We start from the raw sequence: 19112 nt of genomic DNA, 5'->3' as shown, positions 1-19112 counted from the left end.
ATAGACGCTCGTCGATATAATTATTCGTTAACATTATGAATTTATTTTCTATAAGGTCGAGAATATCGTCTTTGATAAATCTCGGAATAAGATTTGATCTTAAAATGTATATAATAATAAGTCGTAGTCGTCGTTAAAATCTTTTATTTACCTTCTTGAGATTCCTTTGAAGAGGTAAACTGAAAAGCACGTAATCAAAGAGACCGCTTATTAGTCGAAAGAGACGATACGATGGAAACGAAGCTTTCGAGAGAATTAACTAATTAAATTATTTTACTTTATGCTAACGATCTTGATTTCTCGAGACGATACAAATGTAGTTTGTTTATCGTTACAATGAGTCAACATAATTTTTTTTTCTTATCTTTTTTCTTTTTTACCTTTTTAACGCTGTCGCGAGTATATCCTTATGAGTCACTCAAAACATCACGATATATGCCACGAATTTTCTCTGAATCAAATTACATCTACATACATAACTTTCGTAATGTTCGTGCGTGTTGGGTTTACCTTGGCGAGGACCGTCGACTTCGTTTCGTGTCTCTACAGTTAGATGATCGATAAAAGAAATATTGTATTATGAACTCGTGTACGGTGTTCGTGCTTGTAAATTTCTTCTACAACGTAAATATGGAATAACCCTGCTGATCAGATAGTTTTATCGATTTTTTGTACATACATTTTTTTACGTGAAAGATCTTTTTTCTTAACCATCGATCGATTTCACATTGAACAACATTTTTCTTCATACTTTTATATTATTTCTTGATTTGCCATTTAATTTTTCTATCATTGGCGATAAATTTCATTGAATGATGTATATATGTTAATATTAAACAAACATATGTTAAATATATGAAACAAAAAATCCTTGGAATATTTTAATTATCGGTAGATATACGTTTCAAGAAATTACACGGACTTTGTCTCGCTTTTTTATCAAATGATACTTGATAATCAAAATACATCCTAAGGCAAAATAAATATCGTGGATTCATCTCTTTGTTGATTCGTAGGCATCCCGTTATACGTGGAAATATAGCACGAACAAAAACTTTGATTATTTTGATTGAGAATGAAAAAGAAATTTGAAGATCGAATATCTACTTATCAATACAACAGAAAACATTCTAATAAAAATATCCTTTAATCGACAAAGTCTCGTAAAAAATGAAAATAGTGCATAGATCAATATTTAAACAAAATATTTATATATACGTTCTTGTCACGTGCGAATATTTTTGTTGTACGCTATGTTTTATAACCCGGCAGTATTAATCGTTGATCGTTGAGTCCACATAATTAATTTCCAATAATATATTATAAGCGAGGAAAAAAAAGTTAAACATATTATAAGGACGATTAAAACCGAAAGAGGTTATCGAAGTCTCTCTGGGTTCTTTTGCTCAACTTTTTATCATGAATAAGTACTGAATAACGCTAGTAGACTAAGAACTTTGCTCTACTTTTAAAGAAGTCATTGCTGACAATATGCTATTCACGTTTCATCTGTTAGCTGCTTTGTGCGACTAATCCAGAAAAAAGTTTACGTTTATTGACATTCTTTATCTTTATTTGGTATACTTTTCGTTATTTTTTTTTTCTTTTTTATGTAATTCACTTTTTATAAATTCCCTTTTTTGTAAAAGATTTTATCTATCCGTTACGTATTTTTATTTGAATAAAACAATTTCATTTTGCGCCAAGCAAATGTATTATTATTTTGTTTCCCATTGTGTTTCTTTTTCAGTGTCTTCTTTTGTTCTCGTAATGAGAAAGTAGGGGGTGAACGAACGGTCGATGTGCATTCAACATAACGTTACTGCAGTCTGCACTGCAGATGCACGTGTACCTAACTTTTTCTAAAGCGTGCAAGTGATTCAAACTCGAGGAAATGTTCTCCTTTTTTCGTTTCAAAATTTTCCTTTTTGAAAGAAACATAAATTTTTATATATTTGTTTGTGAATGCAATAAATGTTCACGATAAGCGTAATTATATTTCTGGCTTATGAAAAAAATTATTATACATTTATGTGGTAACGTTAAACGTGAGTTTTAATTAAAATGTACTTTCCAATGTAATTAAATTAACGATTTCCAATTTCCAATTTGTTAAATTTCACGTATTCAACAAAATATAAAACCACTGATCGAACAATATAAATGAAGTTCGTTAACTTTTAGTATTTCAAATTATTATTTGTCGTCGAATAAATATGACCCTATTTATACGCATAACGCGACGTAGTATTTTTTTTTCGATAAAATCTAGAATTTAACTACATCGATTTGCGTATATTCCAGATAAAAAAATTTCTATATCAATATTTCGATGTTCTTTTTTTCCATTTGAATTAATTTCATTTCGATTATTAAAGAAAATAAATTCCGATCTATTTCAATTTACAAGTAAAATATCAATATTCAGCAAACAAACGAAACGAGAAAAGGATTTTATCTCATCGAAAAGTACACGACTATCTGTTGCTTAAAATTGTCAATAGGCCAATCGTTTTAAAGTAGAAATACTCGATATTAAAGCTCTTGTATCTCAACGATTGAACATTATTCCTTGAATTATACATGCAAATTATACGATCGTAGTAGGATTAATTTTTTATATAGGTTCTCTATTGTATAGTTCGAAAAATATCTCCATAGTTCGTCTGGAAATGAAAGGAAACATAACGTAGGTCATTACAGCACATACATACATCGTTGACAGTATTTTATGACGTGACGTGCTATGGTACTTTGCAAAAAAAGGGCTCTCGAGAGAAAGAAAATATTTGCGCTGTCATCGTCCGTTAGTGATGCTCAATACATATAGGCCTCATACAGAGCTCCGAGAACTTCATTCAAAAAGGTATTTCCGTCAGAGAAATATGCACACGGTCAATAAAAATACATCCTTATTCTTAATCAAAATAAAACGAACAAATTTCAAGATATTCCATCTTACACTGAATTTAATTTAAGAACAGAAAATTCGGTTATATTATATCCTATAAATTTCGTAAGATTAGCTATAATATCGTTAAACGACGCGTTGAGGTTGAATTCCGCAAACACTCCTAATTTGGCTCGTATCGTCGTTGTTCACCTTTAATTAGAATCTACTCGTGTGCAAGGCTGTAACCCGTAGAAACTCAAACAATCTAAACGATTTTCATATTACAATTAAGATATATGTATATCTTTTATATATATATTTATATATATGTATGTATTTATATATATATGTATGTATATATATATATATATATGTATATATATATATATATATATATATATATATATGTATATATATACATACCTTTTTACGATGAAACAATTACCCTGCATTAATTCGAGTGTAGATTATTAAATATCGACGATAGCTGCTTTCCATTTCTCTTAATAAATCCGAGAAATTATTTTTTCATGTTACATTATTTATCACGTAGGTAATCTGTACTTAGAATCAAATATTCCCCGTACATTTGTAGACATTATATATATATATATATATATATATATATATATATATATATATATATATTTACATTTAAACATAAATAGATAGCTATATATTTTTATACGTATCATTAAAAAATATCTGTGTCAACGAGGATAGTATTGGGAATTTCGAGAAACAAAGATTTAACGATATGATAAAAAAGAAAAGAAAAAAGAAAGAAGGAGAAAGGAAAAGAGAGAAAGAGAGAGAGGGAGAGAGAGAGAGAGAGAAAGGGTGGTAGTGTCGTAATCGGGGAACGGTTGCGTGCCGTGAAACCGGCAATTTCTTGCGATAGCTCGTGGTTGCACGCAATTTTTTAGCAGTCAAGCGTACTTTTTATCATTACCGTTATTATGCGTCCTTCTCATATGTATCGACAGGGTGCACCAGTTTCGCGTTCGTTAAGATAAATCATAAAGAAAAATCGATTGATTAATTACTTTGCCTATCTATTGTTGCTTCTATTCAGTTTGAAAGAACTACGAATGACACTTCGGATAAATAGTAAACTTTTAACGTTCATCTTTTTCATTAGTTTATAAATAATATTTTCTCAATGATCGTAACAACGAGCTAGATCGTTCTTGTCACCTAACTTTTACGAAGTTTAATTACGTTAAAACTCGGATTGTAGATTCATTGAACCATTAAATGTCATTTCTACAAAGGCCTCTAATACATAGCATTCTATTGGTACGTGCCAACTCTGAGAAAACGACCATTCGATGCTTCTTTTCATTTGAATACTTTTTCTCTCTGAGGAGTCATAACTCGCACTCAAGACGTCACTAGCAGAAACGTTATGGCCACAAAGGTCTTTAATTTCACAATTCACTCGTTTCGATGAATATCGTTCCAGAAAGAGAACGAGAATTTTATTCTAGTAACGTTTGATAAATATCTGCTTAAAAGCTCGAATAGAAACATAAAATTAATCGTTTTCCATGAAATGTATACTAGCGAAAAGAATATTTTCCAATAAAAATACAAATTTAAAAACAAATAATTCATAAATTTAAACAGTATTGTTAACAAGAAGATTAATGAAATGCCTTAATAACAAAGATATTGTCAAAAAAATGTCGAGCGTTTAATGAAGATTAGTGGAACTAAAATCGGTTAGTTTTTCGCGTGTTAGTAAACTATAAAGCTATCAAGCTTTATATATCTGTCTCGTTATCACGTAATCTACGAATATCTATATACGATCGCTTAATACTCCTTCCTCATGCGGTGTACTCTCTCTTGATTGGGAACATTGATTTTGAACGGACTGTGAAAAGAAAGAACATATTTCATAATTCTCTTCCTTCCGTTAAAATAAAAGGTTCGAAAAGCGAAAGTCATAATATAAATTAATTTAATCGAGTCCAGTATCGTGTAATAATCTAATATTGTTAGATGTGAAAGATAAATGATACGAGAAGCTCGAGGTGTTCGTTAATTACTTAAACATATTAACAACCAATTTGATCGGTTTCTATATAAATTCATCGGAAAAAAAGAGAATTTATTTGAAAATGAACATTAAATGAACGAATCCACATGCGTGTGTACGCACGAAGCTTTCAAGCTTTCCTTCATTCAAAAAAGTTTCGAAAGTCACACTGCGGCAGAAACAGAAACGACTTATGCTAGCAAGATCACTGGCAAATTGCCATGCCGAAATGACCCACTTTTAACGCCTAGTAGATTGACCCATGCACGTTGCCATTTTTTATTTCCACTCACGAAATCTACGTTCACGACGACTATCTACAATGTTCTCTTTCTTTCTTCGAGTAGAACTAACAAAGGCTTACTAATCAACGGAACAATTATGCACAATTCTTTCTAATCGTTCCTTAAGCGATACTTTCATGCGAAACATTGTAACTACTGCGAACTTCCTGTATACTATACTATCGTTTATCATTTGAATAAATCAAGTGAATTTCAGAAAATTTATCAATTCAGATCAACTAAAATTTTTAACACTAAATTTATGTATCTACTGTTACATTAACATGCAATTTTTTTGGTTATCACTTTATCAATCATATCTTTTACTAAATTCATGTTATATTACATAAATTGCTATATGTAAATTATTTATGTGTTCTATTATTTTAAGCATAAAATCTAAAAATCTGCTAAATTTAAATAAATAAATCCAATATTAATTAATTAACAATTTTAATTATTAACGTTTATCGACATAATTTTTTTCACAGATTCTTAATTAATTTCGTAATAATGCGCGAACTGCGACTATCGATTTTCTCTGAGACCTTAGCTCGTGTGCACACGGAAGTCGGCCTTACCTGAGTCATGTACGAGAAGACGAGATTCATGTTCGACTACCATTCGAATATAATTTTTATGCAATTCACATTAAAAACGATACAATTAGTTTTACTTTTGTTACAATTACGATTAGCTTTGCCAATATACATAGATCATTCAAAGGTCGTTTATTTAAATATTCGAAGAATATCAACGTATGTTGTAGAACTTTAAATCGTTGACAGGAAATTTCCTCTTTAATTTCGTCTTACATATATTCCCTCTTTTGGTCGTGACTTTTGCTTTTATTTTGAGACAAAAAAGTTAAATAATTGTAAAATTGCGTGATGTCTTAAACATCAAATAGTTGTTGTTATAGGATAGAAAATTTGTGTGTCAATTTGTATTCATTATTTTAAAATTAAGCTTTTCTTTATTTCCAAAGAATAGGAAAAGCTACGAGGTTGGTGGTTAAAAAATGAGAGTCAAGAGAGGTTTGCGCTCGAGTCTTCTTCGGTAAAAAAAGATTCTAGAAGTAGGACATCCTGAAACTGAAAGCCGAGCGCGATGTAAATAAAGTCATAGGTCGATAGCTTCGTCAAGTAAGATTGATCCTTCGACAAAACCTTATAGATTAATGTTTTGCCTGTGGACCTTTCATTAATTTATCTATTCGTCTAAAGGATATATTTAACTGCTCGGCGAAACGACCATCACTAAGCAAAGTTGCAACGTAAGGATATTTATAATAAGTTATTTTTAAATCGACTAACGTGTTAAAAGACAGCCGATTATCGAGCACCAATTTATGAAAAATGCAATATTCTCATATAGTATTAAAATAGTCGTCCTAGGATGGAAATTAAGTAGAAATATTTCCATTGAAAAATTGTCTCTCTCTCTCTCTCTCTCTCTCTATATATATATATATATATATATATATATATATATATATATATATATATATACATTCTTGAAAATTTCTGACGTTTAGTATAATGTATATGCCATTATTGTTTATATTAAAATAAAAGAGAAGTTTCATATCTTTTCTTTGATTATATTGATTTAAATGCAGAAAATTTTCTAAAACGAAGGCAGCATTATCTCTCAGGATTAGTTGGGTTAGTTTCAGATTCGCTTCACACTGTTAATGATTCACTGAGATGAGGAAGTAAGTAAATATCTGTCGAAATCACAAGAAAGAGAATCTTTACCGTTTCGAATTATAATGCGATAGTATTCGAACAGAATACTATCACAATTACAAATAGTATTCGTCCATTACACAGCAACAATGAAACAATCAGGCAGGATCATTTTGCCTTGCAAAGGATTGCTTTCTTAGCTCTGTTAATCGTAATGCTTTTATTATTGTTAGATCAGCTGATTTTATTCTACTATTTAATGAGAATGTATGTATTATATTTAATCATTTTTAAATTATACCTACGAACATTACATTAACATTTTAATATTTCTGTTTAGATCGAGGTAATAAGAAATTTGGCGACAATTGCGAAGCTGACCGTGATTGTGGCTTTGATGGATCTTATTGTGAAGCGAAGAAGAATATATGCACCTGTAAAGAAGAATTTAAAGTTACGAATCATATTGACAAATGTGGACACCGTAAGTTAGTATATGTTTAACCGTGTCAGTAAAGAAAGACTCTTTTGATAGAGGCCTTTGATCATGCACATCACAAATTTACAAATATCGATTGGATATTATTTTTGTCGATTGAAATTCTTCAATTTTTCATAATCGTATAAATATATAACAGTTTCAGATTTGTTTAAAAAATCAAAGAGACATTATAAGCTTTGTCTCTTTCTCTTTGTCTCTCTCTTTCTCTCTCTCTCTCTCTCTCTCTATCTTTTCCTTTTTGTTCTCTACCCTTCTATATGCACTAATTACAACACGTGCATCCAATATCTCGATAATAGATGAACCAAATATAATCTCTCCATCAGTGACACAGCGCATTACCGATTACCTTGCCCAATCTCGATGCCACTAGGGCATCAAACTATTGGATGATAATTGATCGTTGTATCATATCTTGATGCAATGCCACTCTTTTGTTTGTCCGTAATAAAAAAATAAGTACCTTTAAAAAAGAAAGGAGGATACATAATATATAGAGACGTCAGTGATCTCGTTAATGCACGTCGCATCATTTGCTCTTTCGAACAAAAATATTGTCATTCCAAAAGAAGAAAAGATCTCTTTATTTCGCTTTCAAAAATTTGCAAATATATTGAATAATTTATCAAATCTGTCATAAAATATTATTTTAGATTTTATTAATGAAGAAAAGTTTTCTTAATAAAGTTTATTTTGCAAAATTTTATTCTACCAAGTTGGAAAAATCATTTCAAAGTAATAAATATATAATATATATGTACATATATATATATACATGTACATAGGTAACTAATTATGATTATTTTGAAAAATGTTTCGATGTTAAACCGTCAATATCGATGTGAAATCCATACTTATGTATATATATTTTCAGATATTGAAATATTAAACTTTAAAAATAATAATATCAGCGAACGACTTATACGTTTGTGATGAATCAAATGTTTTTAGATTAAAAATTAAACAATAGGAAAAAGTTTGTATAAGTATTAGCTTTCATTGTGATTCTTTGATATTCTTTTTCTCCAAGCACAGAGATGATCTTTATAAATAATAGAAACCATCCATCGTTCATAAGAAAAAAATAGGAAATCTGACGAAACTATTTTTCAGCGGCGAACGTTAACGAGAGCTGCTTCTTTCACGAACAATGCGAGGCACGAGTGAGCCAAACAGAGTGCAGGGACGGTCGATGCATTTGCATCTTCGAGAAAATTCCGGTGACGCAGCCCAATGGTGTCATAGTTTGCATTGGTAAGGATGAAAACGATGGTTCTTCTTTAAAATAAGAAAAAGAAGCTCTTTATTGGAATTGTATTGGCATATGTGGCATACCGTTTGAAGTTATTAAAAGAATGTCTTTAATGAAGTACGTTACAGAACATTAATTTAATAAATTCTTTGACGTTTTTAGCGGAACACAAAGAACCACCCAGTTTGCAATATGTGGACCCAGCGATGATTGGAGTTCTCGTTGGCATGGCATTGATGTTTATCATTATATGCGTCGTTCTTAGACTTTTCAGCAAGTAAGTTGAAAATGATGAAAGTATTTGGAAATGATAAAACTATAATTTTGCCCTACTTGAATTGTTTCAGAGCACGTTGGCGAGAGAATCGAACGATTTTCAACACTCCCAATGCACGATTGATGAACGTATCTTTGTTAAGGGACAACAAACTTCTACATACTCAGGAACGTCGTGGTTCTAGGGCAAGTGTACGCGTACCATCGAGGCAACCCTCGATGGTCTCCTTGCGTGCACATTCGCCAAACGCCTCGCAAGGTGCGAAACACACTCAGCACTCTCAGCACAGAGTGAGCCGTACGGGTTTTTATTCATTCACTTACTAAGCAAGCAACTTGTTATTCAAGTCCAGTTTCAAATAGAACAGACAACTCTTCTATCTATCCTAATATACATATATACGTGTATATACTGTGACCTCTCGAAACGAGCACGATCGAATAGACTTATTTCTCGACATATAAACGGAGTTGAATTTATCCTATAAAAGTAATATCCTCTTGCTTTGAAATCTACCGTTATCTTTGGAGATATATTTTTTGAAAACGAGATCAATACATTTTTCCCCAATCTCATTTATCTACATTCTCTTTGTATTATCCCGTATATATATATATATATATATATATATATATATATATATACATAATATATATATATCTAAATTCAGATATCAAAGTGTAAACTCTTTGTCGAGAAAAAGTAAGAAAATATCCAAAATTATCAGGTGTTTTTTAAGGTCACTTTGAAAACTTTGGGAAAAAGAAATTGTCGAAATTACGTAGAAACTCATAAGTTCTCTTTTTGATTAATCTTCGTGAAAGATTTTTTGTTTTAGAATAAACACAACTATAAGAATAAAGGAACATTTGTCTGAACGAGTATAAATGGATGTCGAGGACCAATATCTTTTCGTGCTTTTGCCCCAAACAAAGACGTAGAACGTATCGATTTTGATTGGTCACCTCGTATGTATATATAAAAACTGAAAACTATACACATACTTGTACACACACACTATATATATATATTACATATATATATTAAATATATATTATATATTTAATATATATTATATATATTAAATATATATTACATATATATTACATATGTATATTATGAGATATATATAATACATATAATACATATACATACATAGGGAGATATCTAATTATCTATATATCTGTTTTGCCTGTCTCTATGTAGAAAAGTTCTTGCCACAATCTTTAAAGAGTATCTTCTCGCGTTACTCGCATGTATAATCGCCTGCCAAGATGAAAAGCTGTTTGCCAAGTAAAGATTTGTCTCTCGAGTTTGCGAGATAATTTTAAGATGTATCATAATTTATCGATTAACGGATAACTCTATGCTAAACAGCTACTATGTTCTTTTTCTTCGTCTCATTCGACAAAGTTCTTCTCATTCTCTATCTTTTGTAAAAAATATTCTTAGAAAAATGAGCATATATATATAATACATATAATATATATATATATATATATATATATATATATATATATATACATTTAATCTAAAACTTTAGCAAGATAGTACTAAGAAAAGCTATTTAAGAATTCCAATTACTCTCGTATCAGCCATTTTAGATTATAAAATTAGATATATAAAATTTAGATATTAACACAAGATACAAGATCACGATACGTGAAATTACATATAATATTGTTAATAATATTGATATTCATTATTAAGATCGTAGACGTATACTATACATATGTATACATGAACGTATATATATATCTTTAAATTAGTTTTATTATAGACGAAGATATTTCATTTAATATAGCGATTCAATTTCTTAATTAGAGTTGCTTGCTACAGTAAACCAACAAATATGTTTGCATCTATTTTTCGAATCATCAAAATCACTTTTTCTTTTCTTAACACCATAATACGATCATTATCGTTAGCTAAATTTTCTATAAATTATTTAGAGGGAATAAGAAGAAGTGTAGTTCTATTAAACTCTTCTTTTTCTCTCTGCTTTTAGAAATAGAATAGTAAATAGAAATAGAATAGTAAAGTATAAGATGTTAGACATTTTTGTCAAGGATATTGCAATAGTAAAGCATGAGAGTTCGGTTCGCGTAATTAAAAACTAAACGTTGTTCAATAGCAGTTGACAGTAGATGCTGTTAGTAATCTATTTATACTTTTAATTAACGTATTATTATTATTATTTTTAAATTGTTTTATCGTAGTTAATTGTTCTTGTACGATATCATAGAACTTCGCGATTTATTTAGCAACGTAACAATTCGTTTCTATTCTAGTGGAGATACTAGTTTAGATACTGTTAACGCGTTTATATAAATCGAATGTTCTCTTTCTCGAATATATCTGATCTATAAAATACAGTACTAAAATTTATTCGAACGAATTTTATTTCCGTACTATGAGATATTTCATATTTATGAGAAATAATAAATGGAAGCTCGTCAAATCTGATAAAGGATGCTGAAGATTCGTTCGAATACTTTTTTGAATATCACATTTCATGGAATGTCTCAAAGATACGAGATGATGAAGTGTTGTGATAAACACTTTTATGAAATAGTTTAATTTGGACAACGAATATATACAAATCGAAATCGTTTTCTTCGAAACAATCCAAGAAAAGACATGCATGTGTTCTATATAAAAAAAAAGAAATATATAAAAAAAAGAAAAGAAAAGCAAGTAAGTACATAAACATTGACTAATACATCTCTTCCGCGCAGGTATTCGTGCTTAAAAGCTATTTTGGCTTTTCGTGCTGTCGCAAGAAAGCACGTGATACTTTAGCAAGAAAAAAATCTCTGTCACCAGGGTCACGTACAGGATCGCGACGTGGTAGCCGTGGTAGCAGTGGCAACGCATCGGCCGTATCAACCAAATCAAACAACAAATCTCCACCAAATAATCCTCAAAGCAACGTGACGGATCCGGTCTTGGAAAACGTCACCGTTGAGATTCTCGAACCCAAAGCGTAGATCAGATCGATTGTCTTAACCCGCTTCTCTCGCTTAATCGACCATATTTCGTAGATCTTCATCGCGATAACTTTTTTTTTCTTAACGACTATATAGTAAGATCATTTTCTTACCTTCTTCTATCGCGAAGAAAACTTTAATCCGATTGTTCTAACGACTCGTCTCGGATACCACATCATTAAATTAATATTGGCAATCATTTCTTCTTCAAACTGGAAAACAAATAAAAATAAATAGAAAAAGAGAGAAAGAAAGAGAGAGAGAGAGAGAGAGAGAGAGCGAGCGAGAGGGTTAATGAAATTATCAAGATTTTTATCGCTCACGCGTTTTTTCAAAGTTTCGAAAAAGCGACGAAATTTCGCACTTATTTGCTCGATGGAAAATTACATAGAGATTATCCGAGGAATTCGATCGAGCGTCCCTTATTTTGCATTTTATACTTTTTAATGAAAATGATTATATAAATATCAAGCTATATTTATGTATAAGCTTGTACATAAATGGATTAAAATATCGAGAAGAAAAAAAAAAAGAAAAGAGAATTAATCGTGTATCATTTTCACATAAGAACAAAAATATTAATAAAATTTATTAAAAAAAAAGAAAAAAGGAAAAAAAGACTGTTGAACAATTCATCGGATAATCTCTGTATTCCATTGTACTTCATTTAATATTCATACACAATAATTTTCGCGTCTATACCGAAACAAAGTTTTACTCGTGAAATCTCCATCCAAAGTGTGTGTTTAATGGTTAAAGGATAATTAATGACGACCAGGCGTGATTGTATGAAAGATAATATCGAATAAAAAATATGAGGAATTATTTAAATCCTATCCTCGTGAATAGAGCAAAAAAACAGAAAAGAAAATAATGAACGATCGAATTAAATATATTTTACATCGAATTCAATGTCACAACTCGACTGGTGTCACGAAGCCAATACGAAAGGGACCAGACGAAAGTGTTTGATTCATGATTCTGGAAATATAAATATCGAAATAATTCAAAACATTATCACATCGTAAGCACTGCAATTAGCACAACGTACGATTTTCGATACTGTTAATCTTGTCCACGATTTAATCGTATTGAAATATACGAATATTCGAATGACGTTAAGAGAGAAAAGAAAAAAGAGCTAACTATAGAAGAGCAAATAAAACTATTCTTGTAGTGTTATGCCCAAACTATAAAATACATTAGAATCTTCACTTTAAAAAATTTCAAAAAAATCTATTTATAATTGGATCATGACGTTTGATTATATACTAGTCTCGAATATTCGTTTCATTCTGATACCGGAAACCCTAATTCAATCGTACGATCAATAGAAGGTAATAAATTATCTGTATGAATCGATTTAGATTAAAAAAAAATATATATATATATTATACATACGCATAGGCTTCTATATTTCGAGGTGAAGATTTTCGAGGATATTTTCCAAATGGAAATCATCTTCATAGTATTATTATAGAAATGAAATCGCAGCCGACCATACATCAGCCAACAATTTAATAAGTTTCATGTAAAAAAACAAAAAGAAAGAAAAACGAAAAATCATTCATAAAACGAGAAATATATGAATATTTACGTAGATATGTATTGAGATCCTCGTTATTAAATAGTTAAAAATGAATTACCATCTAGCCAAATTTAAAGAAAAAGTCGCGGATAATTCGAACGATCGCCTCGAAACACGCCTAGATAGAATGACCAATGGTAAATCACAACTTTATATATATACATATATATATATATCTTATCTATCTCTTGAATTCGCACAAGGAGATCTTTAAGAAGAAAAGATGCTTTGCAAGGATCATATTAAGAATGAAAATTATATTTCGAATTTCTTAATGACTTATAAGAATATCGTTAAATAAATAAAAGAAAAAAAAGTAAGAATCCAGTACGATTGTATCTGAGCAATTTAGTGCCTGCGTCTCGCGTATATTAATGGACTATTATAAATGAGACAAAAAGATAAATTCATATATATATACATATATACATTATATGTATACATATAAAATATATATATACATATATATATATATCAATATAAAGTGTATATTCATAATACATGCACACACATACACACACAAGTATAGACGCGAGCAACATAAAAGAAAAAAGAACAAATGATATATGAATCGTGTAAGTACACGTTTACTTGTGTGTGCGATTTTAACAAAGCTTAAAAAACTAACACTATTCGTAGACTGTTTTTCTGAAAAACGCTCATTGACTGTATCTGCTCTGTGATCCATATGCAACATATATTGTCACGTTGTTCTTCATTCTCCCTCGTTACTATTATTATTATCATTATTATTTTGACACGATTGTTGCTAATCGCATGGAGTGAAAACTCGCTTAGATTTTTTATTCCCGCACCTGTGAAGTCTTTAATAACATTCTAGTATCTACTTTCGCATAACTTTGACTAGATTTTAAGCCTCTACTGCGCAAAGCGCTCGTAAATTATTTACATATAGAGAAAAAGGATTATAAAGAAGAAAAAGAAAGAAAATAAAACTCAGAGGGAGGGGAACAGTAAGTGTGTGTGTGTGTGTGTGTGTGTGTGTGTGTGTGTGTGTGAAAGAGAAAAAAAGAAATTAGAATGAACGAAAAAAGGAATGAATGAAAAAAGAGAGAAAGAGAGAGAAAGAAAAAGAGTGTATGTGTCGCATATGCGCAAATCTACGCTTCGTCTGACATTCTTAAGATTAGGATAAATAAATCGCTAAGAAAAAAGTCGATTGAATTCCGAAACGAAATTGGGGGAAGGTTTCGATTTCAGGATTTCATCGAATTATTCGGCGATATTAGTCCATCGTGTAAAACACATATACATATATAAAATAATACATTTTAAGCAGGTACTTTACGCTATATATATGTATGTATATATATATATATATATATATATATATATATATATATATATATATGAGTATCTATAAATAAACGCATAAAATGTAATAGCATAAAACGTTGAATATACTTTTGCTATGCAACGCGTGTGTCTCGAAGGATTCATTGATTCGAATAAGGTCAATGATATTCTTTGGTTCTTCTCAAACCGTAGAAAGATTTAACGAATAAAAACTACGAAGCTTAGCGAGCGTTTGAAATAGCTATTTATTAGAGCGTAATCGATCGATCGCAAAGAATAAAATGAACCAAAAGAAAAAAAAAAGAAAAAAAATAGATACACAAGAAGAAGAAAAAGAAGAAGAAGAAGAAGAAGAAGAAGAAGAAGAAGAAAAATAAAATATCGAAGAAGTGTACTTAAGTATCCACTTATCCGCGTACACTCTTTTTGAATAATTTGTCACATATTGTAAGTGCGTCGCGTTAATGCAAAATACGATTTACGCGTAGTTTCTTTCCGCCTTTAAAGAGAGGAAGATGGTATAAAAAAATATAGGACGTGCGAGCAAGAGTGCCTCCTCTATTTCTTACTCAAAGACACTCGCTCACTTTTCTAAAAATTCTATTTTAAGCAATCTTTCAAAAATTCGTCTCGTATTCTACAATCGCTTCTCTGCAAGTGCCATTTCGTTAAATTATAAACACCCGAAAGACGATAATTATTCTCCGGGTAAAACATTCAATAATTGTATAAGTACGCTCGACTCATTTCTACGCTTCAATGTGAAATCCTACGTCTTATGATCTTCGACGCCGGTCATCGTCAATGCGTCTAACAATATTGTAGAGATCTATTTATATGTAATGTGAATCAACGGATAAGGATCCATTTACCTTAGTATATCGATGATTATCTCAATATCCAATCCGAAATATCCAATCTCTCGTCTCCCTTGTCGTCTTTAATACTTCGCAAATATTTGATGCCAGGCATCATGTCCTCTTCCTTTCAGATTTTGAATTTTGTAGAAAACTAGATCGATTACATCGATCGTGAAATATCACGAATATCGTTGAAATATAATAGCACGAATCTTATCTTTAAAAACATCTAATAATTATTTCGTCGTCTTTTACAAAATTCCACGACGAGAGATCCCGCGATATATCCGCATGCGATTTATATAAACATAATCAATTTTCGATGATCGTAATTGTACGTATCTCGATAAAGTTTTAAATAATCCATGAAGTTTTTGGTCTTTCTCGATCGATGAGCGCTGGTGGTGCAAATATGGGGAAGTGTTTGGACCACTTTGACGCCATCTTCGATAAGATCGATTGACTTATTCCCAGGATAATTCAAAGATATCGAAATCATTTCGAGTACCGTTTACAATCGATTGTACCTGTGACAAATCATTTCTTTTTATATTATGAGAGATAATAATATATCGACATTTACTTTGTCATAATGAAAGATTTGTAAGAATGTTTAAGGAGAAATCGCTGTACGATTTAACATCCTTCTCAATAACAACGATTATGCGGCGTATCACCGTAAAATCAAAATTAGGATGATACGCTCGAAAGGGCAGCAGCAGCAGATGATAGATTAATACAATAGCTTAATGATCGATAATCTATATGCAATTATATAATATTTAAGAAACGTTTTCCGTTTCTTCAGTAGAATCCGACAGTCGTATTTTAAGATAGCACGAGAATCGAATGAAAACGATATAAATGTCTAGCAAATCGGTACCTTTCACTGAGGACATTTTTTCTCGATCCTAATCTATTTTTCTCCTTAACTCGTCACATAATGCACTTATCACAAAAGATATATTCCTAATATCGTAATGATCAATTTCTCACTTTATTGTATCGTGTATGAAATAAGTGAAAAATATACTCGTTTTGTCTTACATTCAATAATAAGATATATATATATATGAAATAATTGCTTACTTTCAAAAATGGCTATACAAAAATGTATAACATCTTTGTAAGCAATAATATTATATTATTCTCTTTATAATCACTTCTGCTTACTTTCTTCTTCATCGTTTTGAAGATCGATAAGTCACGTTCATATATTTTATCACCGATATATTCGTATATGTAGATATACGCCAACGCAACTCATAATGTATAATTGTGATCCGATATAAATTTATATATATGTGGCAGGGTTGATGAAAAAAATACTATAATACATTTCAATAAAGTTCACACATACATAAAATACATTGATCGAATATACGTAGGCCGCTTTTACTCGTATGATAATTTATGATTAAGTAAGTTACTATTAAGCTCTATTACGCGTTACATCTAAGCCTCTAAAAAATTAAGAACGGTTTCTTGAATGATCATTGAAAGTAAAAAAGAAATAAAACAAGATCGAAATTATATTGTAAAAGCATAGACAATTGTTAAACGAAGGAATGTTTAACTTAGAGAAATAGAATTTAGGAACTCGATGTGGATAGGTGCGGGTAAAATTTGTGCGAATCCCTTTTCTTTTCCAAAACTTTAAATATTTTATAAAATATCACATGTAACGAAAGTAAATATCGTTACGATATGATTTGTAAACGTACTATATATATATATATATTATATACTATATACTTTAATAGCGGCTTAGCGTATCTTGTAATCTTTATATTATATATTTCATTTAATATAGCTTATAACAAATAATATATAACGTATACCAAATGTATTTGAAACTTAATTATATTCTGAATTCATTTTAATAAAATCTTAATACACTGTATATAATACACTGGTGTTAATTTAAAATTTCCAATTTTGTGACAATTGTTCATACTTTTAGATCTTCTTTCTTTTCAAAGGCTTACATCTTCTTTCTTCCAAATAGTATTAATAGCAATTGAAGAAATTTAAAAACATAACTTTTATATATACTTATGGTAATATATTTTATATATTATAATAACTAATTAATGTAAGTACACAAAGTACAGAGATATATTTTATTTATAAGAATTTTTTGCTCTCCAATCTAAAAACTCATCAAACTCTGCTTCGTCACCGCTAGACGTATCACCCTCTATATTGTCCTGTTTTCTATCTGTAGCTTGAACTTGTTCCTTTCGTTTTACGAAGTCCATTACCCTTTTAAATAAGTTTTATGTAAAAATAATAAAAGGGAAAAATATTATTTTTAATGTATTCAGTATTCTTACCGTGACCAATATCGTATTTGTTCTTCTATCTCATCTATCTGCCTCTCTGTTGTTGCTTCTTCTTGATCATCAGCTATGATTTGTGCAGATTGAGCTGTTTCCTCTTTGATTTCTTTCTTAAATTTCTCCCATTCTTCCTCAATTGGATCTTTGTATTCAACATTACGTACCTAAAAAAAAGGAAAAATATAGACATTCTTTATAAAAATCATGCTTTTTGAAACTTTACTTTAGCATCCAAAATTGGATCATCAAAAAATCCTTCTGGCAAGGCTGCTTGATTTATGTCTCTTGCTTTCTCCTTTTCTTTGTCCATATCATTTTCTATATCTGTATGTATCCTATTTTCTGCGTCATTTGTTACCTCCAAAGAACTTTTTGATTCTTGTGTAATAGGCATGACTGGTGTAGAAGTGACGCATGATTGCTTAGAAGAATTATCAAAAAAATCAGCTGGTAAATTTGATTGTGCGGATGGTTTAGAAGGATTCTTGAGTATAACCTTTATTTTCTTATTTGTAATATTTCCCTCTAAAGGTGAACCAGGCCTTCTTAATGTAGTTGGTACAGTAGTAGTTGAATGTCGTTCAATTTCTAACTTCGTTTTCTTTGCTAATATCACATTTTCTTTATGTGTTTTAGAATTAATATGAACGACCCAGACTGTTTCGTTGCGTACGATAGATTTACAGAGAATACACATTAATTGCCCTGCATCTGTATATGTGTTTACCATGGTTAAGGACATTAACAGAAAATACTGTTTCTATATAAACAAAATAAAATATAATAACTGACTTAACCTTAATTTTAACCTAAAATAGTAATAAAAAGGATATTTTGCTAAAGGTGATTCTATCTTCTTCACTATTTCTAATTTTTTTTTATGTTCACTCATAGCCTTTCTTAAATCTTCTTGTGTCAATTTTCTTTTGATAGACATTTTGACAATTTTTCAACGCACTACGTAACTGATTAGAATTGTTAATCAAAAACTTTTCAGGTTATGTTTTGTCACGATCATGATCCACTAATAACTTGTAACGAAATGTACATACAAGTACATGCGCAATATAGG

General features: G+C 30.2%; 2 protein-coding genes across 4 annotated transcripts in view; one reads left to right on the top strand and one right to left on the bottom strand.

Annotated features, from left to right (window-relative positions):
• The window catches only part of LOC124432878, a 20334-nt gene extending 2728 nt beyond the window's left edge, over positions 1-17606 (top strand). Inside the window, exons 2-6 of one of the 3 annotated variants that reach the window (XM_046982160.1) lie at positions 7253-7396; positions 8528-8668; positions 8829-8943; positions 9014-9240; positions 11770-17606. In XM_046982160.1, the coding sequence (XP_046838116.1) occupies positions 7253-7396; positions 8528-8668; positions 8829-8943; positions 9014-9240; positions 11770-11933 (791 nt within the window). In that variant the 3' untranslated portion in view covers positions 11934-17606. Of the gene's footprint in view, positions 1-7252; positions 7397-8527; positions 8669-8828; positions 8944-9013; positions 9241-11681 lie in introns of all 3 variants that reach the window. The other 2 variants (XM_046982161.1, XM_046982162.1) reach the window with 2 other exon arrangements.
• LOC124432879 (zinc finger protein 830) lies at positions 17546-19112 on the bottom strand. Its single transcript, XM_046982164.1, has 4 exons — positions 18874-19112; positions 18264-18759; positions 18035-18204; positions 17546-17963 (listed from the first exon to the last, which is right to left on the bottom strand). The coding sequence occupies exons 1-4, from the start codon at positions 18975-18977 to the stop codon at positions 17822-17824; spliced, it is 912 nt and encodes a 303-aa protein (XP_046838120.1). The 5' UTR covers positions 18978-19112; the 3' UTR covers positions 17546-17821.

This window comes from Vespa crabro, chromosome 2 (assembly GCF_910589235.1).
Source record: "Vespa crabro chromosome 2, iyVesCrab1.2, whole genome shotgun sequence".
Taxonomy (NCBI): domain Eukaryota; kingdom Metazoa; phylum Arthropoda; class Insecta; order Hymenoptera; family Vespidae; genus Vespa; species Vespa crabro.
The sequence above is the reverse complement of the archived record's forward strand: the minus strand, read 5'-3'. Positions and strand labels throughout refer to the sequence as shown.

What these genes read in the sequence shown, in the direction of transcription:
- LOC124432879 (XM_046982164.1), bottom strand. Translation starts at nt 18,977, where the DNA reads ATGTCTATCAAAAGAAAATTGACACAAGAAGATTTAAGAAAGGCTATG. An exon ending in ATAGAATCACCTTTAGCAAA is followed by an intron (nt 18,760 to 18,873) that starts ATATCCTTTTTA and finishes CATGGTAAACAC; the next exon opens with ATATACAGATGCAGGGCAAT. An exon ending in CAAATACGATATTGGTCACG is followed by an intron (nt 17,964 to 18,034) that starts GTAAGAATACTG and finishes CTTATTTAAAAG; the next exon opens with GGTAATGGACTTCGTAAAAC.